Source organism: Mytilus galloprovincialis, chromosome 8 (genome assembly GCF_965363235.1).
Source record: "Mytilus galloprovincialis chromosome 8, xbMytGall1.hap1.1, whole genome shotgun sequence".
NCBI classification, from domain to species: Eukaryota; Metazoa; Mollusca; class Bivalvia; order Mytilida; family Mytilidae; genus Mytilus; species Mytilus galloprovincialis.
The window spans coordinates 11,560,625-11,586,273 of NC_134845.1; the positions used below are offsets into that span (position 1 = coordinate 11,560,625).

Sequence of the window (25,649 nt, forward strand, 5' to 3'; positions counted from 1 at the left end):
GCTTGTTCATGCTAATTTTGGAGTAACCGTGACATCAAATTCTCTATGTTTTTCACCATTTTTTAAGATGGCAAATTGTTAACTTGATGCAGTAGCCTTATTATTGTCATCAAACAATTTAAATGCTTCATTGATTCACGGTTAAATCAATTAAATACAAAAAATAACATTCTGGATGTTTGTCATATTCGTTTCGGAAAATGACTAAACAGATGCTTTTTGATGTTGATTACAGAAATAAATTTATACAGAAAATTTAAATTGAAAAATATAGAATTAGTGATTTAACTTTGAATCGTTTCTTTTGTTGACTAGTATAATATAAGCAGAAACAGAAGAGTTCATGTTTTGATACAGATTATCATAAAAATCACAAAAATGTCCATTACCCAAAAAAAAAGTGCACAGCTTAATTTACTGAAGAAGAGTCTATGCAAGTTTGATTGAAATCTGTTGAACAATTTTGATTAGTTGTGGATTAACAGACTGGATTAAATTGTGAAGATAAACAATATAAGTGATCCTTATGTGTCATCCAGCAGGATGCTATCAACACCACAACAATGGTTAATGGCTTTAAAAACAGTGCATAACTTCACAAAAAGGATATTATCTAATAGCCCTAAACATTAGAAAAATATTGTAGATTTAAAATATGAATTAATAAAAAAAAAAAAGTTAATTAACCTGATCAATGTTCTTTTCAAATTTTAGAAGCTTAAATGAATAATATGCTTTGTTGGGTTAAGCAAGAAACTGGTTATATATGTCACTCTATTTACATCAATATATTGTCTTATAAAAATACAAATTCTACATGATTTTTAGAACATACTACTTTGCAAATAACAAAATATCTCTCTTATTCACTTTTTCATTATTCCCTATGAAATTGCACATATTCTTCAAGTATCATTACATGATGCATTTAATCAATGAAAATGAACTTCGATATGATATAACAATCTTAAATGTATATGTTTAACTAAAATAACAATGTCAAATCATGAACTAGACATTTACCACTCTTATCTGATAACTTTTTTTCATAGGAATGTGTTTTAATAACAAGCACCATAATGAAACAATAGAACAGACATGGAATGCAAACAAGGAAACAATGCAAGAGATATCAACATTCTGTAAAAACTTACTTAAAAAGTCATCCCAGTATAGTTTAACAAGCTCATAATAAGTTGTTGTCAATTGATGTAATTTAAGAAAAAGTAATTATGTTCACTTTTGTTCCCAAGATACCTTTTATTACAAATCAAAAGGCTTTTTAAAAAAAAAAAGAAGTTTTTATAACAAAATCATATCATTAAAATCATATAGTAATACTTTTATTACAGCACCATGTAATCTTTTAGTTATACTTTTATTACTACATTATAGTAATCATGTAGTAATATTTTTATTACAACAGTATTGTAATTATATAGCCATATTTTATTACAACAGTATTGTTATCATATAGTAATATTTTCATTACAACAGTATTGTAATCATATAGTAATATTTTCATTACAACAGTATTGTAATCATATAGTAATATTTTCATTACAACAGTATTGTAATCATATAGTAATATTTTCATTACAACAGTATTGTAATTATATAGTAATATTTTATTACAACAGTATTGTTATCATATAGTAATATTTTATTACAACAGTATTGTAATCATATAGTAATATTTTCATTACAACAGTATTGTAATCATATAGCTGTGAAACTGTTGTGTTTTTGCTCACATGGACATATTGCATTTATGACTCAACTGTTTTACAAAATTATGTGAAAATTCAGTTGATACAATATATACTAATGTATCAAAGAAAATATCATTTCCCCAATAAGAGGATAAGAAAAGAAAAAGACAGCTGTCAAGCATTGCAAAACAAAAAGACACTAATATGCTGCTATTGATTTGTAAAGAGATGACTTAGCAACAATTTGCTCTTAATTATAATGATGGTAGATACAATAAAATGAAGAGAAAATGTTGCAAAAGCAACAAGAACATTGTTAAAACAAAATGCAACAGCATTGATAAATAATTTAAAATTAGAAGTATGGCATGTTAAGATATCTTACTAAAATAAGATAATTAGTAATTTTTAAAAGTCTAAAATATTCTTTATTATGTTTATAGATTATTATAATGTTAATTTGATATCAATAGTAAACTATTATCAACCTTTCTAAAATGGGTAGTTTGTCAAATTTTAAAAGAAAACTTTGTTATCAGGTCTATTGTGATGTTTAAATAGAACATTATATAATTGTGATCTATAAATAGAACATTATATAATTGTGATCTATAAATAGAACATTATATAATAGTTTAGTTCAAGTTACATTTAACTTAGTTCTGTTCTTCAAAGAGTAAAATCAAACCATACATAATGAAACAGTAAAACAATACAATGTTTTAATATATATAACTTCAGTATAAACAAAACTAACATCTGCAAATTAATCACAGAAAAATGGAATAGGGAGGCAACTTTACAATCGCTTTACTATTTTCAATTTCTATGAATCATACACTTACTTATAACTCCCTTTGTGGTGCCCCATTTTACAGATGTGTAAAAGGTAAAATGCCACACTTGTATATATAATCACTCATCTATTTCTTTTTAAAAAACATTGTGTACATCAATGTCATAATCATAATTAAAAAGTAAAGGGTGGTAACAAATTAAGTATAACCATTCCTTTCCTCACATAAAGAAATGGGTATAATATGACCGTATGACTAACATTTGTAATATTTTAAATAAATTCAACCTAAACTGACTCAAAATATTATTCTCTTTCTTTACTAATTTGAAAATCTTGTTCACAATTTATTCTTTTCTTTTTTTTAATTACAACATATGGAATTTACTCTTTACATCAAAAGACATAGATTCCTTCTGAAACATTTGCAAAAATCCACACATCAGAATAAGAAATTGATTTTCTCTTTACATGTAGATAGAAACCATGGTTTACACATTGGCGTTATTGCTATATTATTTAAATAATTAGTGCTCAAATTACATAAGTTTATATATATATAAACATTTTCTCTGAAGGAAGCACATATTAAAAAATGTGACAAACTTTAGAACTCTTGGAAGGTAGTCATGTTCACTGCCTTCTTTCCATGTAATATGATTAAAGAGGGATAACTCTGGAGTGGTTATTATTGTAAGATAAAATTAAACACCCTCAGCACTAGTACTGTTGCAAAATAAGAAGGTTCTCTTTCAAAGAATGCTTCTGTTTGGTCTTGAAAGTAATTAAACAATTATGAGGAACAGAAGGCTACACAGCTCTAGAATCATAAATGTGGCAAAAGAGGAAAATCAAACAGGGAAGCATATATTGTTTGTATCAAATTAGTAAAAGTTGATTCCAGACAATTTGTTGTAATAAAAAAATCAATAAGGACTATTTTCATCAAATTCAAGGGGCATAATACTGAGTACGGTAACTGCAGTAGCAGTGAAAATTAAATTAAACCAGCGATAAGGTCGTAATTTTATCTTCTTTATCATCAGCAAACCTTTGTTACCCTTGTTTCAGAAAAATGTGTTGAGAAACAGATGGGAAGTTCATTGATAACATGCTTTAAAGAGATCAATATGATTTGAACTTGTTTTACTGGTGGGTTGTTGTTAATGGAGAAGAGATGATAACTATGAAGCATATTATACTTTTTTGTGATGTTCTGTGTGTCATTGCAATGGAAATGACAATAAACAATCTTCAAATTTCAATGGCATATTTCAAAATGGAAAACTGAACTAAATCAAGAATAAAATGATTCTGAATGTCACTTCTATAGCATTTCTACATCTAAAAATAGATCTTATAAAACATTTAAAAATGTAAAATGGATATCTAACTTCTGTCTTGTATTAATTATTGCTGTAGTATATCATTCTGTGAATCTGTATTTATTCTGACTATTTTCTTTCTGTTCTTCAAACCATCTTTTCATCTGTTGATTTGTTTTCTATCTTTCTTTACGCTGTACTCTTTCATTTTTTATAAATTCCAAACACACCTGCAAATAAATAATCCAAAACATTCAAAACAATTTATTTGAAACCTTGTCACACGCTATTCAACATTTCAGGAAACTGAAAGTGTATAAAAGAACCGAATTCCAATGTCCCAATATCCCAAGTGTTACAGATATTTTTTCCTGTCATTAGCAGTAAATACATTTTTTTTTTTAATTTCTTTTTAATATTTTTAATATAAACATCTTAGACATGTCTGGAATTGAAAAAATGAGAGTGCTATTTTGAAATTGTCCAAGACATTGCTGAAACAAACCTATAATATAAGTTTCATCACATCTAGAATTGATCAAATGAGAGCCATAACAATGCAACTTTACATATAACTTATGTCTCCAAGTCATTAATCTTTAAAAAAAATGTTGATCAGCAAACTTGTGCGAGACAATACCGAAATAAACCTATGAAGTAACATGTATAACTTTTTTCTAAATCTGGCAAAAAATGTACACGTGCCAGAGCTCAAAAGATTGACAGATGCATGGTATTTCTACTCCCTTACCCCAAACATGTTCAGCAAGATGGACCATTATAATTTCAGTAATTAGTTCACATGACTTCTAGTAGATAAATATTTTTTAGCAGTAATAATACAATATTGTAATACATTATTTCATATTCTTATATTCATTTCATGGTTTCTTACAAAATTAGTATTCCTTTAGTATTGAAGTCAAAATGATAATTAGAAATGCTTGGAACCACAATCGTGCAATAGGAGGTGAATCCATGTTCCAATCTTTTCATTTACCATTGAAAACTGAATTATGTACTTATTTCTCCACAAATATAAAGAAATTTGAAAGATTTTATTTTCAAATTTACAACTAAATCTGCTAATTTTTGATTTTACTACATACAGTCAGCATGACATAAACATGTTAAAAGAACAATAACTATACTAATTTAAAAACACGAAATAATTTACTTGGTGTTTTTTAATTTGTTTTGAATATTACCTCTGCCTATCCCTCTTCCTACAGACACCGGATTTGAATATTCTTTTCTGCCTTCTTCTTTGTTTTTCCTTAAATCAATTGACTGGCCATTTTGTTCACCACTCTTACCAATCTTCAAAGCTATGAAAAAAGAAATAAGCAGATTATTACTGGCAATACAAATCAAACCATTACCAAATTAGACTGCTGTAAACTATCAAAATAGGAAAAACAATTAATATTTGCAACATTGTCAAAATGTGGTTTCTGATGTCTCTTGTGTTTTCTGTGTTGTTGGGTTGATCTCTTGTTTTCATGGTTTCTGAATCAAAGGAATATATAAGATTAGAATAACAGCAGACATGTCATCTGCATCTCTACTTTAAGAAATGAGCTGTGTCGGAGAGAAATTGACCTTATGCAAATGAATATCTGCCATTTTCAATGCATCTGTTAACTTATTTGAAAAAAGTATTTATGCTAAGTCTTTAACTGTTTGGATATCATTGAAATTGAGTTGATATAAGCATGATAAGAACCTTACTTAACAGACCAAAATTTATCTTTTATCATATTCAAATGTTCCAAATGTACATGAGTACAGCATGTACAGGGACTTGCATATGATGAATTTCTGTCCAACGCAGCTCCAATTAAAGTAATAAATCACGCACATATACTGTTGGTTTGTACAAACTGATAACTTTAATATTTGTTTATGAAATTGACAATTTCTGTATGCCCTTGTGACCTGAAAACCTGTTACATGCAAAGCTTCATAAATAAAGGTAACTTCAAACATTAAGTAGATTTCCATATATACATTTTATATCTAGAAAAACAATCATATGAGGCAGGCATTACCTGTGAATGGGTTCGAAGTCTGTATGTTTTTTTTTTTAAATCAAACATGTTACAAAGAGAAACGGATATAACGGTAACGTTTCCAATTTTGGATCTGTTGTTAGGGATTTAATTGTGACGTTATTTAAGTTATGACTCATATTCAGTGTAACCAAAGAAACGCTGTCATTAGATAACGTCTTTTTTATAACTAACAATTTTTAAAAATGAATTCTAATATGACGTTCTTCTTTAGCTTTGGGTACAAAGCCATGTTCTAATGGGCTGCACGTGAGTGACATCACAATTGAAATTGCAACGTCAGATGAATTTTGAACAACACCAGATATCAAAATGGACATTTTTGTTGGTGTTGTTCGCTAGGAAATTAAAAAAAAAACATTCTAAGTACAATGAAAAATTTGGGAAATTTTCCTAATTCTTTTTTTTAATTCTTTTTTTTATTGAATTTTCTACTGTAATAGGGGACTTTGTCCCCATATTAGCTTTCTGCAAAAATGAAAAATGCCTAAATTATACAATTTATATATCTGTTAACCTTACCATTCTGCAAGAATGACTCTATGATTGAACAATCATCAATCTTCTCAGATCCTCTTGATGATACCATCTCACGTGTATCTGTTGTATTTTTTGCCTGTGCAATGCAATGAGATTGTCTGTCAAAACAATCTAAACTAGCAGCCCCTGTTGATTGTACTATCTCACTTGGGCCTGTTGTGTTTGTCTCCTGTCTAATATAATGTGATTGTCTAACAAAACCTGATAATACCATCTCACTTGTACCTGGTGTGATTGTCTCTTCATTTGATGTCTGTGTAATACAATGAGTTTGTCCGTCAAAACCATCTGAACTAAGAGCCCCTTCTGATGCCTGATGTTTTCTTGCTGTCAATGCATCAGATTCAATTCCTGAATCTCTAGAAGGCCCTTCATAATCTGAATCAGAATTACTGGTATCCTCAACCTCTTCACTGTTACAACCTTGCAAGACAGGCTGTGACAGGGGAGCAGGAATGCAGTCACCACCCACATCTCTACTGTTTTGTAAGACTGGTACTGTTTGTATTAATTTCCTTAAGTTCAAATCCTTTTGTTCGATGTTTAAATCTACACTGTGAATAGTTTTAACACTAGCCTTACTGGCACTGGTTCCTGGTTCAAACTGATGATTACCCGACTGCAGACATTCTCCCCTGTTTTTCATTAGATCTACTTGTACATTTGGTTCCATTGTGACCTGCTGAAGGAATGAATTAACTGTTCCAACAACCCTTTGTAATGCCTTGATAAAACTGGCTGTCTTACTGATATCTACATTGCTGCTCTTTCTATCACTGTAGAAGAGAGATCTATATTAATTTTAAAGTCTGGACTTATCACCAAAAATAAAATGAAATGTAAAATAATGTGTATATGGACCATAATTTGCTATTGGGCTCGTTTCCTATAACGATAGAAAAGTGATAAAAATGTGTATTACTGTAAGAAAAGTTGTAACTACATTTAAAGATGCCTTTATTTTTATCAACATACAAGTGTATGCTACTCTTCCCTAGAAAAAAAAATTGAAATTAACAAATTTCAAAGATTATACGACCGTATTTTTGTGTCGTTTCTCGCGTTACTTTTCGCTTCCGAAGTGCATAACGCTGACTGATTTATAGATAATCGTCACCGGCAAATTCGTAACTTTTGCTTTCAAATAATAAAGAACATCGACCAATAAGAATAGTCAGAAGAAAATGCTGAGAACTATAAGTATTTCTGTAGCAGGTGTAAGAACACTAGCGTTACTTCGGTTTCCGATTTCGTAACGCAAATTTTAGATGATGTAATCTGCTTTGTTGTAATAGAATTCTTTATAACAATATGCAAATATGAACTCTTGCGAGATGTTCAAACAGGTAAATCAGAGATGATTTACATTCTAGTTTGTTCTTCGTAATAATTAAGTTAGAAAATGACGTTATCGTTATGCGTTACATTTCACACGAAACAGAAGTCCAGTTATTTCCTTTTTTTTATTTAAATTGTTTTTGTCGTTAAGTTTTAATCATTTCCGGTCATACGTGAAACATGTGACTAACATGTGATCACGCCCTTATGGCCGGATATATAAAATACTAGGTCTAAACATTGTTTTTGTTTCCAACGGGATGTTAGCAAACATAATCTGTAGACTTGTTTCGTCTTGTTTAAAAAAGGAAAATACAATTTTCAAAGAGATTGCGCTGGGGGTCTATTATTTTTCCTATGTGCATAATGTTACATACGATCTTGTGTGAAAATAAATGCCCAATGACTTGTCAAAATCGATTTCAGATTTGAAAGACGTTATAACACACTACGTTTCCCGATAACGATGTAAAGGGTCCTTGGAAAATTCAATCGACATTACGTCTCTTATCATTGTGCCGATGCTCGTTGGATTGATTTTGCTTCAGCAGTAAATATTACTGGATATTTTAGGTGAATAAAGATAATTTAATAAAAAATTCACGTTAATATACCGTTACACTTGGAATGTACAAAAGTGGTATCTTTGTCACAATTTTTAATTATTTTTTTTTATTCATGTTCTGCAAACACTTTTCAGAAATGCAATAAACTTGTCAAAGGAGAAGTAAACTTTTACCATGCATGACTTGAAAGGAAGTACTGTATTGGTTTTAGCCCACTAAAGTAGGTTAAAATGTGGAAACCATGTAGATGGTGTACAGGTCACAAATATCACATGGTGCCTATTTTAAAGGTTTTAATTAAAAGTTAAAAGTTTTTTTCTTTACTGGATTTAAAGAATTTTACATTGCCAATGATTTGGAATAAATTGTATATAACTGGAATTTCAAAACCAAATATAAATACATTTTTTTGGCTAAAACATCAAGATACAACGATTATGGTATCCTGTATCAATGAAGAAAATATAGAAATTTCTGAATAAATTGTACTAATTGTTTTCAAAACAAGCACATATTTAGGAGTTTTATAATACTGTTACATTTAAAATGGATTTTAAGAAAAAGTATACTGTTCAGATTATTTTAAGCAGATTTTGCAATAAAATAAAACTAAAAAAATGCTTTCGGTTTCTTATGGTTTCCTGTCGCGTTTAAAAAAACCTTTAATTTAACATTGAAAATAGATTTTAAATATTAACATGAAGCAAGTAACACTAGTAATTGTGTTCATTTATGTCTTTTGAAATATATTGTGCAAAATAAAGAAAATAAAGATTGGTTTCCTGTTTGGTTTCCTGTCACGTAAACGGTGAATCAAAATGTATTATTTTTTTCTTAAAAAACTCAATTGTTCCATTAATACTATTCTAACACCAACACAACCCACAGAATAAAAGTTAAAGTTTTAGAACTTATAAAAAAGGATACAAAAAGAAACTAAAGGCCGAATACCAAATTATGGTCCATATATATATATATTTTGTTTCACTAATTGATGTTTTTTTTTTTAATGCAGTCAGACATTCAACCAGAATGAACTTTTTTTTACATATAATTAAAACTATCTGAATCTGAGGTTTTTCCTCATGTTATCTTTTTTGCTGTTTGTCTGCTACAAATGCTTATGTTTTTATTCTTTACCCTTATTCTAATATGGTTAAAATTTCTCTAGATATGCAAAATCTTTTCCTCAAAATACATGAAATAATTCAACAAAATATGTATTCAATCTTCATAAGTTTTTTCAACTAATTGCCCTCATCCATGATCTTTCAGATCAGATTTATAAGGGAATTTAATATGAAGATCAAACGGATGATTCTTTGAAAGCTTCATGAAATTGTGGTCTTGTACATAAAGATGGTTTTCTTTGCATGTTTAACTTAGATATACTAGTACTATTACTGTGAATTCATTTAATTTTCATGGGTACAAACTACATGGCTGGAGAAAATACTGCATTATTGAAAATATTTAATTATTTGGTTTTGCAGAAGTCTGCATATATTTCTATAGAATAGATGTAATTCATTGAACATTCAAATTTGTGGTCACCCTGTAGGCCTGTACCAAGGAATTCCACAAAAATCATGTAAATAGTATCTAACAAATAAAATTAAATCCACAGTATAAAGATATATGTATTGTTTTTAGTCTATTCATGTTTTATTGTTTGCTGCATTACTTATGCCAAAATAATTGGTTGTTTGTCATACCTTTCTGATAATCTCTCACATATTTTCTCTGGGGTTAAATCTTCATTGAATTCTCCTCTGGCTGTTTTTATTCTCTCCAGTGGTTGTACTGCCATTTTGTCTAATAGTTTGTCCACGTTCAATGATTTTGTATTTTCATCTATAAAGACTAATTTCTGATTAAACACGTTAACTTCATATATGAAAAGCACATTTTCAGTATTACATCTAATTTAGGCAATATTTTACTTACAAAAGGCTACAAGAATAATTTAAAAGGAGTTTCTCATTTTTATATAGTTTTTTTAAAGGAAAAATCCAGTTATTTAAATTCTTCAGAAAAAAAAGGATCAAGTTTTGGTTAAGAAATTACTAATATTTTTTTCTGTCTATGAAGAAATTACATAAAATATGTGCACCACCTTAAACATGTTAAAGAGATTATTTCAATTAGGCTTAAAAAAATATTAGTCAAAATGTTATAATTTAATTCCAAATTCCATTTTTAAGGAGCAAATCATGAAGAAAATCAACAGTGTGAAGGTTATATGACCAAATTATGTCTTTGAGCTGACAGACAAAAAACTTTGTGCAAATCAGAAGACATGTTACATCCACAATAAAATTATTCGTCAATAAAGTGGAAAATGATTTGTTATGTTGTTTCCATGCAATAACTGATGAAAATATTCTACCAATGCATTTCAAATTTTAATATGTTGTTACTGATGACAAAATGAAGGTCAAGTTTGATATTCAGACTTTCATGTTTGCCATACAGGAGTTATGGTCCTTGATAAGTTGGTTGACAGGCACATTAGGTGGGTAGGTCCAACAATCCTACAAGTGTCATAAAAAAAACCAGAAAACCCAGTTTTTTGTGACAAGTATAAATTTTATCAATTCATTAGTTATACTTTTCCTAGTTTGTAATTTCTTTTGTATAGCATGCTGTTGGTTAACCTTTGAACTTTCATACATTACCTCCTAGTAACCCACTGTTAACTTTATAATTGAGACTTGCACAAGTTTCTTTGAGACGGCTGAGATACATGATATCTTGCACCAAGGTATTAGAATCCATCTCCTTATGACATACTGGAGGGGGGCGGGGACCAGTACACTTCACCATTCTATCATTGTTCAGTTTCTTCTCTGTATTAAATTAAAAAGAAAAGACATGATGAATATGTTTCTGAAAGAATTATAGAAATTACAATGCCTAAATAATTTATATAAAATTGAGAAAGGAAATGGTGAATATGTCAAAGCGACAACCACCCGACCATAGAGCAAACAACAGCCGAAGGCAACCAATGGGTCTTCAATGTAGCGAGAATTCCCGCACCCGTAGGTGTCCTTCAGCTGGCCCCTAAAATATGCATAATAGTACAGTGATAATGGACGTCATACTAAACTCCGAATTATACACAAGAAACTAAAATTTAAAATCATACAAGACTAACAAAGGCCAGAGGCTCCTGACTTGGGACAGGCGCAAAATTGCGGCGGGGTTAAACATGTTTATGAGATCTCAACCCTCCCCCTATACATCTAGCCAATGTAGAAAAGTAAAAGAATAACAATACGCACATTAAAATTCAGTTCAAGAGAAGTCCGAGTCTGATGTCAAAAGATGTAACAAAAGAAAATAAATAAAATGACAATAATACATAAATAACAACAGACTACTAGCAGTTAACTGACATGCCAGCTCCAGACCTCAATTAAACTGATTGAAAGATTATGTCTTCATCATATGAATATCAGGTACAATCCCTCCCGTTAGGGGTTTAGTATCATACTATCATAAAATATATGAGAAGAACATAACCCGTGTCATGCCAACAACTGTTTTTTTAGAAATAAATGTGTTTAGTTCCGATGCAAAGACCCTATCAGTGAATCAATGTTAAAGCCAAAATATGCAATCTTTAATGACCTGACCACAGTATCGTAACTATATCCCCTTTTAATAAGTCTATTTAAAGGTTTTGTTAGTTTCTGAGGAGAATACTGACATTTTTGTGCTTTATAAAGAATATTTCCATAAAATTTTGGATGTGAAATACCTGAACGTATAAGATGTCTGCATGTTGAGTTATATTTACGAATTATTTCCTTATACCGGTGATAAAATTTAGTAAATGTTTTGACCAGTTTGTGATATCGAAAACCCTGGTGTAATAATTTTTCAGTAATACATAAATTTCTCTCGCTAAAATCTAATACATTGTTACATACACGAGCGAATCGTACAAGTTGAGATATATAAACACCATAAGATGGTGACAAGGGAACGTCACCATCTAAAAATGGATAATTAACAATAGGAAATGAAAAATCATCTCTTTTATCATAAATTTTTGTATTAAGCTTCCCGTTTATGATATAGATATCAAGATCGAGGAAAGGGCAGTGGTCATTGTTATCATTAGCTTTATTTAAAGTAAGTTCTACAGGATAAATTTCTTTAGTATACATACTGAAGTCGTCATTATTTAGAGCCAATATATCATCCAAATGCATATCTCTTAGGATAAATCTGACCATGTTTATGTAGTAGTGGAACACAAATTATGACAAAAGCACAGGTATAAGCTGACTGAAAGCCTATTTTTCCTCATGTGAAAATGGTAAACCCCATTTGGTGTCTGTTTCAGTTGTACATTCATGACATTGTATGAAACATTTTAAAAGATGTTTCTTTGGCATACATATCATATGCAGGAAATTTTCCTTTCAGTAAAAGTTATACTTTTAAGCAAATAAAACCAAAAAATCTAATATACTGTATATCATTAATAGTTTATGTATTGCATAAACCTTGACTAACAATTTGTGACCAAAATACCTTCTCTTATTCTTTGAGCTGTATCCTTGGCTATGTCAACAATCATATGAGTTCCATGTATAGGCCAATTGTTTAATTCTTGGACAGCCTTGAGAGCTGGTTCGCTAGTTATATACCTAACAAAGCTGTAAAAAAGTAAACATACAAAAGTTTATAAAATTATATGATTTCTACATTTATTTACCCTATGATATTAAGTGGTTTCAATATTTACATGTATATAATGGCTAGAGGTATAGGGGGAGGGCCGAGATCTAAAAAAAAATGTTTAACCCAGTAGCATTTTCGCACATGTCCGAAGTCAGGAGCCTCTGGCCTTTGTTAAGGCAAAAAAAAATATATGTCTGTTTACGGGTCCCGTGTTAAAAGTGAAGATAGTGTTGACTGATACATCCCAATGTTCATAATCATGAATATGATAGCTGTTTTAAGGGAATTCGCGACTTGTGTGTGATGAAATAAACATTTTGCCGCCATTTTTTTCCAATCAATAACAAAGGGAAATAATCAAATCAATAAAATTACGGGTAAACTCGGCCCATGATCAACTCGGACCATGACAAGACGAAACCGCACACTCAAAATCATGTCACAAATAAAGGGCTGCGTTTTAGCGCATGATACGCCTGTTGCTCTTTTAACTTGTCTTTTATGCTTTAAATGAATTTATATGATCAACTAGAAATATATATACAAATCAAAAGGGATGTTACATTAGGCCAACTAAAATTAATTAGTAGATTTTCATCCAAATTTTTGAAAAGAATGGGGCGGGTGGGAGGATTTAATTTTTTAATTTTTATTTCTTATGAAACCCTATTGTGACGTGTTCTTCAAATATGCAGGAGTAATAATAAGTTTATATTATGCATATACATATAAGGAATGGTTCATAATATTTCAAATCTTAACATGAATAAAAATCTCTAATTGGCAACCACTGTTCTACATGTAATAGCTGCTTTAGAAGCCTAAACAGCAAAAACATAAAAGAAGAATGCTCCCCTCAGTTAGACTATCTTCACCAAATTTAGTGTCTTTTTAAGCGACCATTTTTTTGTCTCCATAAAATGAAACAAATATGCAACTAAAGAATTACGAGTTCAGAATAAAATGAAACTGTTTTGAAAACGAAAGGGTTGGTGCTTTTATGATTCTTCTTATAGATGCAAATATAATTAATATGTAAAACATGAACTTAACCAAAAAAGAGACGATGTTTAATGGCTCTATTAAGGGTATTGGGACAGAAGGTGTTTGTGCTGTTTGTCATTAAAAAAGCAATGGGTAAATCTAAGTGTATGTTTGCCGACTTTTTGAACTCAATTGTACTGTCATAAATCTAACAAGTTCGTGCTTGCGTCATTTTATTTATACAGTTATGGTTTTGTACGAATATGTTCCACGATTCGAGCTCTTTGGGTATAATTCACAGTCCACAATTCCTGCCACAAAGTCATTTTATCAATAAAAAATCCACGGTTTTCTTAATCACAGAAATTTGTGTCATATCTGTATCTGTATCTGTATCTGTATCTGTATCTGTATCTGTATTAGGAAATCCCTCCTTCAAAGGAGCACTTCACAATGAATATATATGTCTATATATATATATAAATACACACTTAGTTTCAAAATATAAAAAATAAAAATATAAATGTACGCCCCGCGATTTGCCATCTTGGACACAGCGTATAACTTGTAACCCGATTGTTTCATGCCCTTCTTGAAATCAATCTCTATTCTCGGTAGACAATTTTGTCATCGTAGAGCTGCAGAATCTTTTTTAATTACTCGAAGTTATACGAAAACCCAAATTTGAAACAGGAAGTTTAAAAGGAAACAAAATTTTTGGCGGTTACCGGAAACGGAGATGAACAAATCCGGAAATCATAAATTTTTCAAAATAAAAAAAATCGGGGCGGGCGGGGATGAAAATCTATCAATTAATTTTAATTGGCCTTAATATATTCACTAAAGTTTCATAAAATCCCCCTTTTTTAAGTATAAACAGTCAGGGGTGCTACTTAAACAAGTGATTTCAATATCACCTATTTCAGTGATTTTTTATATTCAGTTATCACCTATTTAAGTGATTTTGGTGTTTTCTTTGATCTTCAAATGCTAATTTCATTGATTTTTCATATTTTCACAAACTTTTCTATAATTTTCCTACATAAATCAATTATCCCTTTATCTTTGGATATCAATTTCACCAGTGCGTTTGGGCAGTAAGTTAGTGCGCTAAAGCTTTTAAAAGTACCCTTGGGAATTGTTCTGTAATCAAATATTCATTAACTACTCTTACTATCAGACAAAGGTCAACAATATTAGGTAACTGGTTGGTTTTCCTTAGAATTAGAATGATTTATTTTAAGGTTATGTCCTGATCTACAAATTATTCCAGTTTGTGCATATTCAATTAAACTGTAAAACCTGGCAGGCTTATTAAGCAAATGACAATTTCTGCATGTACATAGTTGTTTTTTCAATGGAATTCTGGTCTTTTTACCAATAAAAAAATCAAGCTTGTGGAAAAAATATCCAAAAAATGTTATAATCACTTATTGAAGTGATTAAATTTTGACTTCTCAAATTACTTGTTTCAGTGATTTTGAAAAGTCTGTGTGAAAATTTTAAATATTTCACAACCAAAATCACTCAAAGAAGTGATTTTGAAATCACTTGTTTAAGTACCATCCCTGACTGATAAAAATTCATTACTTAAGAAAACGTAAAATCTAAAATTTATAAAAATGGAAAGGGAGCTTATGTCAATAGATATAAACAATTTATCAAAGTTGCATAAAATTTTGTGAAAGTGTTAGTTATTGTCCCAAAATTGGAAAATCCACCCTTTTTTAGGCATAAAAATTCATAACACGGAAATGTAAAATCTGAAATTTATAAAATTGAAAGGAACCTTACATCAATAGATATAAACAATTCACCAAAGTTTCATGGACATTGGTGAAAGCCTTTTTGAGTTATTGTCCGAAGTGTTGAAAATCCCCCTTTCTTTATGAATAAAGCCCCATAAATCCAAAACTTAAAATCTGAAATTTATAAAAATTGAAAGGGAGCTTACATCAATAGATATAAACAATTCACCAAAGTTTCATGGACATTGGTGAAAGCCTTTTTGAGTTATTGTCCGAAGTGTTGAAAATCCCCCTTTTTTATGAATAAAGCCCCATAAATCCAAAACTTAAAATCTGAAATTTATAAAAATTGAAAGGGAGCTTACATCAATAGATATAAACAATTCACCAAAGTTTCATGGACATTGGTGAAAGCCTTTTTGAGTTATTGTCCGAAGTGTTGAAAATCCCCCTTTTTTTTATGAATAAAGCCCCATAAATCCAAAACTTAAAATCTGAAATTTATAAAAATTGAAAGGGAGCTTACATCAATAGATATAAACAATTCACCAAAGTTTCATGGACATTGGTGAAAGCCTTTTTGAGTTATTGTCCGAAGTGTTGAAAATCCCCCCTTTTTTATGAATAAAGCCCCATAAATCCAAAACTTAAAATCTGAAATTAAAAAAAAACGAAAGGGAGCTTACGTCAATAGATATAAACAATTCACTTGAGTTTCATGGAAATTGGTGAAAGTGTTTTTGAGTTATTGTCCGAAGTGTGGACGATGGAGGGACGGACAACGGTACACCATGATACGTCCCGTCTAAAAGACGACGGGCGTATAAAAATAAAATAAAATGAAAATACCGACCTACATACCCTATTTTTTTAAAGCATGTAACCTTAAACAGACATATATTTTTTTTGGGCCTAATCTTGTTTGATTTTGAATTCAAGTTCATTCATACATTTTAGATTAGTATGACAGCCATTATCACTGAACTAGTACACAGTGTTTAAGGGTCAGCTGAAGCATGCCCTTGAGTACAAGATATTTTTTGATTCTGTGTTGAAAAGGCATTGGTGGCCTTCAGCTGTTTTCTGCTCTTTTGTCAGGTTGTTGTCTCTTTGACAAATTCCCCGTTTCAATTCTCAATTGTATACTTCTACATGTGTGCATATGTCTATATGTACCAAGTTAAAATAAAATATTGTCTGTTACCCCAATCCCCACCCCACCCAGCAAAAACAGTGCGACTCATAAAATTTTATTGTCAAAGCTAAGGTCAAATAAAAATATGTGTGGTTCCAGTTACATACTTTTGAAAAATAGGGTCCGTAGGTCGACAAATTTTATTTATTTTTTTCTAAATTTTTTTTGGATTGTCAAAATCCGGAAAAAAATCGTGTGTTTACCGAAATTGTTTCCAGTATTACACATGTCAATACCGGAAGTTGGCCATTTTAAAAGTGTTTGGTTGCAAAATAAAGACAGTCATTTACGTTTTTCATTAATTTTGTTGCATTTTGACAACAAATTGTTATGAATTCTTGCATTTTACCAATAACAGATACTTCTTATGGAAATTCAAATGACAGAAATCTACGAATTTTATATTATTTTAATTCACAATCCTCAAAATGAGTTTGTTTAAAATTTATTTTTCAGAAAAGTTCTAGGGTCGTGGGGTTTAAACTAGGGTCGGTCGGGTTACTGGAACCACACATATATTTTTATTTGGCCTAAGTCAAATATTATTTTATTCAGTTCTGATTTTCATATATAATTAAAATACCCATATTTGTAGGATGACCATTGGTCAATTAACATACCCAGAGTTATAGGATGACCATTGGTCAATTAACATACCCATAGTTATAGGATGATTTATTGCTGTCCTCACATATAAAAAGATCCTGTATTTCTCCACATCCAATAAACAAGTTGTACAGCTCTTCCTGTTAATAAATATATAAGACTGAATTAAATTATGACCATGACATTAATAAGTGGATCCATATTAGACAAATGTTTGGCCCATTTTGATGATTAAACAAAAATTGAAACAGTCACATAAAAGCATATCTTAAAAAAAAAGTGTATCCCCATTTTTTATAGGTCATTGCTAGAGCATTTCATGATCAATAAAATTGAGAATGGAAATGGGGAATGTGCCAAAGAGACAACAACCCGACCATAGAAAAAAAAACAACAGCAGAAGGTCACCACCAGGTCTTCAATGTAGCGAGAAATTCCCGCACCCGGAGGCGTCCTTCAGCTGGCCCCTTAACAAATATATACTAGTTCAGTGATAATGAACGCCATACTAATTTCCAAATTGTACACAAGAAACTAAAATTAAAATAATACAAGACTAACAAAGGCCAGAGGCTACTGACTTGGGACAGGCGCAAAAATGCGGCGGGGTTAAACATGTTTGTGAGATATCAACCCTCCCCCTATACAATGTACCTCTAGCCAATGTAGAAAAGTAAACGCATAACAATACACACATTAAAATTCAGTTCAAGAGAAGTCCGAGTCTGATGTCAGAAGATGTAACGAAAGAAAATAAACAAAATGACAATAATACATAAATAACAACAGACTACTAGCAGTTAACTGACATGCCAGCTCCAGACTTCAATTAAACTGACTGAAAGATTATGATTTCATCATGTGAACATCAGGCACAATCCTTCCCATTAGGGGTTTAGTATCATACCATCATAACATATATGAGAAGAACATAACCTGTGTCATGCCAACAACTGGTTTTTGAATAAATGTGTTTAGTTCCGATGCAAAGACCCTATAAGTGAATCAATATTAACGCCAAAATATGCAATCTTTAATAACCTGACAACAGTATCATAACTATTATATCCCTTCTTAATAAGTCTATTCAAAGGTTTTGTTAGTTTTGTTAGTTTAATAGGCTTTACATATACATACACATGCTACCATGCCTACCATACCATCAAGCTGATGAAATTTACTATCGGAGGATATCAGTATTGTTGGTCACAATTAAGAACTTTTTATTTTATTTTTGAATACAAATCGCAAAATTAAGTGAAAAGATAAGAAATTGATTCAAACTTTTGTGAGCTCTTTGGTAAATTCACAAATTTACTTTTCACTTTAACTTTTTCACTGTGAAGCCATTGACAATTGAACTCAAATAATATTTTACTTGTTACAACATCCTTGAAACCCAAATAGTTTGAACAGCAGAAAATAACGAATATCATATATATTGCCGTAATTACTCACCTTGGTTACCTGGGAAGGAAGATGGCCGATAAAACAAGAGTAGACCATGGTACCTGTCCGTGACCACCTTACTGTTGTAAATGTAGTGACTCAGTTCATTTCTAAAAAACAAAATAAAGAGATTTTACAAACATTTGATATAATGACAACTGATAGCATGAATATGATCTTCCTGTTTTATCAAAATTTATAGAAAAGCATGTTTCAAAACATTTGTGTGACTATCGGGAAAGATTAGATCTTTTACACCAAGCACAGTCTAGGTTTTGACAAGAACACTCTTGCCAAACTGCCCTTATCAATATCATCGATAAATGGATAAAGGATATGAATGATGGTTAAGATCAACTTAGCAGTCCTGTTGGATTTTAAGAAAGGTTTTGATGTAGTAGATCATGATATTCTCTGTAAAAAACTTGAAATTTATGGATTTGATAATGCTGCTGTTTCTTTTTTTAAATCGTATTTGAATGAAAGAACTCAACAAGTATAAATTGTTAATGCTCATTCTGAAAAACTTTATACATTTTTGTATCAAGTATAGTGTCCCAAGGCTCCATATTAGGACCCCTTCTGTTTATATTATACATAAACAAACTTCCTATCTATATGAAAAATTGTTGCACTGCTTACATGTGTATATGCTGATCATTACAACTTTACATCTTTCTGGTAATTGTTATCAAAATGTTCGTGGATAGAACAAAATCGCCAAAATAAATTCCGCCAACTTAAAAGTGTTCATGCAAAGGTATTGATAAAGGTTTAAATCCTCCAAAATAATAACCGCCAAAATATTTCGTATACCTTATTCAATGAAGATTATTTGGACTAAAATACAAATAAAAGGAAGCAAAAACCTCTATGTTGGATCCTTTTACAAAAATCAAATTAGCACACTAGAAGACCTTGAAAACCTTGATCATCCTTGTTTTTATCCTGAACCGACCACAATTTTAAACTCGTACATTGTATAATATATTTACTTATTTTTTCGGTTTTATTGATAACAACTAGTACAGCACCTGCACTTGATGACACAGCATCAGCGTGATGGTATTTTTCCACTGCTGATTAACGAAAGATGAAGAAGACAGTACTTTAAAATACTCCATTCAACATGTTCAACGTATATATATATAAAAAAGAGACTTCATCAAAACATTATCATGATTACAAACATCATTTTCTCATACATGTACAGCTTTGAAACAACAACAAAAAATACCGATATATAGATGGCTCTTCATAGTGTATACTTATTGACTGGGTATGAGTGAAATAGTAAGTTTATTGTCAATGAGATACAACTACTGCCCTGAGGCATAGCCCAGGGCAATAGTTGTATCCGAGGGGACAATAAACCTACTATTTCATAAATATCCAGTCAGTAAGTGTTTTAAAATACCTAAAGAGACAACAGACAATAAATGTCTGGACTAAATCAACTATCGTCATATAAAAAACAGAAACACAACCAGTACTGTTTCATGTTTATTTCATGGCTGTACTGAATGGTAAGGGCTAAGGCTACGTTCTGCACTGACGTCAACCCTAGATATAATAGGTAAAACATGACGTTGTAACTCCTGCAATATTCTCAACATTAACCAACCCCGTAGCTGCATTTTAAATTCCGCAAAATAAAATGACGCTTACAGTAAAATAGTTTCACCGAGGTCCAATAGTTGGAAACTATTGACCAGTCCAATACTTCAATGTTTGCATGCAATTTTGAAAAAAATTGTGAAAATATTGTGTACTTATTTTATATAGAAAATGATAACTGAGGTACATGATAATTATCGTTATGTTATATATATAAATCGGCTTCAAAACTTTTATCAGACGTCACACATACTTTTCCATCTAAAATCATTTATTTTGTCAAAAGTCTTAATTCATACTTTTTCTGAATTGTTATTATAGACGGTTCCAGTTGTCTTATTGACAGTTCAAGTTGTCTTCATAAACGGTTGGAGTTGTCTTCATAGACGGACTGGGAAGTTTTTTTGAGAAGGTGGAGTTGTCCTCATAGACAGTCTGTATATTTTTCTTGGTTGGGATCACGCTTTATGTGCTTGTCCCAAGTCGGGAGCCTGTAATTCAGTGGTTGTCGTTTGTTTGTGTGTTTACATATTTGTTTTTTCGTTCATTTTTTTATATAAATAAGACCGTTATAGTTTTCTCGTTTGAATTGTTTTACATTGTCATTTCGGGTTTTTTATAGCTGACTGTGCGGTATGGGCTGTGCTCATTGTTGAAGGCCTTACGGTGACCTAAAGTTGTTAATTGGCAGTGTCTGCGCGTACCCGCATGGGGGTACGAATAGCAAAATTGCCGTTCGTAGGCTACGCGTACCCACATCTGGTTTTATAATAAATTGCCATCGGATCGGGAATTAAACGTAAATTATATACAGAAATTATCGCAATCAGTGAATAAAATTGATCAACTACTTAGAAGTTTTGTAAACATTTATATATGTAAGTGAACAGTTTTAATAAATAAAGTTTTACAGAATAATTTTTTCCTGTATTCACGGAGGCAAAAAATTCTAAACAAGTTCGACAGGAAAAATTAAGGCCTAAATACATTATTTCTGATAAACAAAGGCTGATGCCAATAATCTTCTATGAAAGCTTAATTTAAGCTTCGTTAATAAATAACAAAATCTTTGACGAAAATGTAAACCTTCAGCGCATAAAAAAATATTTTGCCTCTGAGGCATGGAAGCAACTTAAAATTTGGATATTATATATTATAGGACTATATAGTTTACAGGGACTGTATATATTTCATTTTCAATCAGTGTGCATTTAATTTGCAAGGTTTATTATATATTATTAACTTATAAATACAATTCGAAAATATTATTTGTCATTCCCTTCACTCGTTCTACTCGAAATCCCCATATTATCGATAATTTCTGTATATATTTCACGTTTAATTCCCGATTTGATTGCATTTTGTTAGAAAACCGGATGTTGGTACGCGTAGCCTACGAATGTCAATTTGACTATTCGTACCCACATGCGGGTACGCGCAGACACTGCCTTGTTAATTTTAATGTCATTTGTGGACAGATGTCTCATTGGCAATCGTACCACATCATCTTTTTTATATTGTCTTGCACCAAATAAAGCATTCTACTTTATAGGACTCTAGTCCCAGATTACTCTGACATCCAACGGCTGTTTAACCAGACAGTCTGGGGCCGTGGGACGATCCCAGCTTGTCGGCACAGCCACTTGTTTCTATCCATGCCTGTGCTTGTCGGGCAATACCACCGTTGGACATCAGTCAGAGCAATCTCGGACTACTTGACTCAGGTTTATGAAAAAAGCCCACAGCCAGAGTCATACATTTTGTATAGCAAATGCATAATTATTGTGAAATTTCTTATATCAATCAACACAAAAGCAGCTTGCAACGTGTTTACAAACAATGCAAAATAAACAACAAACCAGTGTAAAATAAACCACGAGATTTCCATCTATGCAAGTGTTCTTGCTACTCGGTATGTCCAACTACCGCAATCTTTTTTCTATGTAAGTTCCTCCAATACTTGGAGTACCCTTTCTCCAATAGTTGGAATACACTAAGCTTTAGCCAGTGAAGATTGTATAATCAGGGACGAATCCAGCAATTAAAAAAAAGGGGGGGGGGGGTGTTCTTACCATATGTTCCCATTCAAATGCATTGATCGTCCAAAAAATAATGGGAGGTTCCAACTCCCGCCCCCCTTTTGGATCCGCCACTGATAAGGAAGTTCGCTAATCTGTTACAAAATAAAAGCTTTTAAAAAAACTGTTGTAAATATAAAGAAAAACAAATAAATGAACTAAAAAAGTAGGAAGAAATAAGGTCCGTGTTTTTGAAATATAAGCTATTGAAATTTGGCGGGAAACAATTATCTCTAGATCATAGTTTTCATGAATTTAACATTGGCATCTTTTCTCTTTCAAAAACTCTGATTTTATAAGATTTTCAAAAGATGGAATTTAAAACTACATGTAATTGAGTTTGAAAAGAAAAGTAGGGGCAATTTTTTAATGGTGGAACTTGAAAAACCCCACATTAATTATTCCAAATATTTGGCAAAAATTCAAAAACCAGGCTGGGACTATACATATGATAGACATAAATAATATACTTATATATATGTCTCTGCTTGGACCATCAAATATTATGTCACCTTATAAAATGCAGATATAGTGTGACATATATTGAATTGGAGAAATTGCCATGCTTTGTTTAAAAGTCACAGTAATTACATGTATATATATATATCTAGTCAACTTGGCCGGCATTACACAAGGTCATGTTTTTCTCTGACTGTTTATGACGTCTTTACACTAAATCCATTGGATGTTGGATGTGTACGGACTGATAATTTAGTCTTAGATGCATGATTTTTTTATTAGTTGTTAGTGGCTTTGAACTACAAATGTAGCTGTCAGATAACTGCGAATACTCTGACAGATTTTGATGGTACTGCAAGCTGGATTATATTTTATCAATTTGATTTAAAAAATAAAGTCTTTCATCATTTAATTATTCATTTGTGTAATCATTTTGTTTGTTTCTCATATTGCTAACACAAACAAACAAACCAGCATAACGCATGTAACGGAGAAACGTGAAAGAATGATATGATTTTACGTTCAGAAATTTTGTTGATGTCCTGTCACTCATGACCAATATGTCAGTGAGCATCTACCAGTGTACTTTTGATTATGGATGTTACGAAAAATTTCACACTGCATAGATTTTTAATGGTCACATTTGGTTGCGCGATACGATATATGTCTGCGTCTAAACTTAACATTAGCATGTTTAATTTGGTAGTCATGGATCTTTAGATCTAAGAATAGTCATCTAGTCTATCTAATTTTCTCGATTGTGTTCTGTTCCCGACTGTAACATTTTTAGTCGGTGGGGATTCGCATGACACGTGATGCAAGCATAACTGGAAACGCTTACTTGCCCTTCCGGAGCACCTGAGATCACCCCATTTTGTTTGTGGAATTGGTGTTGCTTAGTCTTTAGTTTTTCTATGTTGTGTCAAGATCGTATAAACTAGTATTTGTCTGTGTGTCTTTTTTAGACATGGTGTTGTCATGCAGTTTATTTTCCAACTATGAGTTTGAATGCCCCTCTGGTATCTTTCGCATCTCTAAAAAAATAAAAACTGGGTATATGTCCCTGCTGGTGGACACTTTTTCCCTGAAGACATCATACACCCAGAAGCAATATTGCATAAATTTACAAAGATCTAACAGAAAAGTGCCGCGGACGTCGACTATTATAAAAAGGTCCGAAACATACGTCCAAATAGACACGGTGTCGTCTGATACGGCAGGTGTCACCTCATCACCATGCACTCATGACAAATATCCCAAACATGACACATTCAGACCAGTATACTAGTGATAATAGCAAAAGTACACATACACATACATGTTTTATTAAGATGACTCTGAACAGCACTGTCTCATTTCGAAATATAAAGCCAATGGCCGCAAAACTTGTGGAATTTTAATAACAGATGCGCAATTCACTAGTAATTTAACTAAATGACTAAAAAATTTGGTGAAGAACAAATCATATGGTAGTGCTTTTCTTTTTTTGCTACGGCCCTTTGAAAATACCCAATTGACCCACTTTTCATCAATTTTTACCTATTTTTGGGCTATTATCGTGAAAAAATCACAGTTCCATAATTTTTTTTTTCATACTTTCCATAAAGATGAGCTGGACCAATCTGAATAAATTTAACTTAAAAAAAACTATAGGTAGGTGTAAAATATAAGAAAGTTTTATCATATTTTGATGCTTTTTTAGTCAAAATTACCATGCTGTCAATTTTGTTAATTTGTGATTTTTCTCAGTTTTAAGAACAAAATGCAAATTATTTCAACTTTTTTTGCTATACACGATTGAAAAAAAAAAAACATATCAAAGAAATTTGAAAAGACAAAAATGATATGGGATGTACATAATTCTTGTAAAATTATTTTTTGTACCCCTCACCCATTTTCTCAAAATTTTGACTAAACAGACTGACTTGATTGGTCGTAAAATTTGCAAATTGAATTACTCAAAAACTATTTATTGTAAATACACAATTTTTTTTACAGAGTTTCGTTTTTAAAATTAATTGATATTTTCCGCTTGTACATGTATCACATGTTTTGGAAATATTTCCAGAACGAGATTTCAACGAGACTGAAACGTCAGAAGGATATATTACTAGTATTGAAAAACGCCCCTCTATTAATGACTTGCTGCCATTTATATAAAAGCCGTTAGTTATTCATCACATTCGCACGAAACATTATTCATTTACCCTTTCAAAAAATCATTCTCTTTTCAATTTATGTTTGGAAACAACTACCGTGATTACAATCGCTCGTTCAATCCAATATAAACTTACAGCTATTATTTCGAATATTGCAAGTCACAGATATTTCAAAACATGAAATAGAGAAAACATCTTTTCTTAAACTTTCCTTTGACAACAAAGGTCTATAGCTAGATTATGACGTCAACTTGGGCAATATCCATCATCAAAAATTAGTTCAATTGAACATACCTCCCTATTTTAA

General features: G+C 31.2%; 1 protein-coding gene across 1 annotated transcript; it reads right to left on the reverse strand.

The window, feature by feature from the left end:
- Positions 1-3,114: 3,114 nt before the first annotated feature.
- On the reverse strand, positions 3,115-22,573 carry LOC143085078 (uncharacterized). Its single transcript, XM_076261254.1, has 9 exons — positions 22,506-22,573; positions 19,039-19,139; positions 17,632-17,720; positions 12,898-13,022; positions 11,028-11,198; positions 10,065-10,203; positions 6,428-7,221; positions 5,042-5,161; positions 3,115-4,063 (listed from the first exon to the last, which is right to left on the reverse strand). Exons 2-9 carry the CDS (start codon positions 19,084-19,086, stop codon positions 4,038-4,040), a joined length of 1,512 nt encoding a protein of 503 aa, XP_076117369.1. The 5' UTR covers positions 19,087-19,139; positions 22,506-22,573; the 3' UTR covers positions 3,115-4,037.
- Positions 22,574-25,649: the final 3,076 nt, after the last annotated feature.

Excerpts from the sequence above, each read along its gene's own strand:
- LOC143085078 (XM_076261254.1), bottom strand. The coding sequence starts at position 19,086 with ATGGTCTACTCTTGTTTTATCGGCCATCTTCCTTCCCAGGTAACCAAG. Across the intron at positions 7,222-10,064 it reads TGTGAGAGATTATCAGAAAG|TGATAGAAAGAGCAGCAATG; the intron begins GTATGACAAACA and ends TCTCTTCTACAG. Across the intron at positions 4,064-5,041 it reads AGGAAGAGGGATAGGCAGAG|GTGTGTTTGGAATTTATAAA; the intron begins GTAATATTCAAA and ends ATTTATTTGCAG.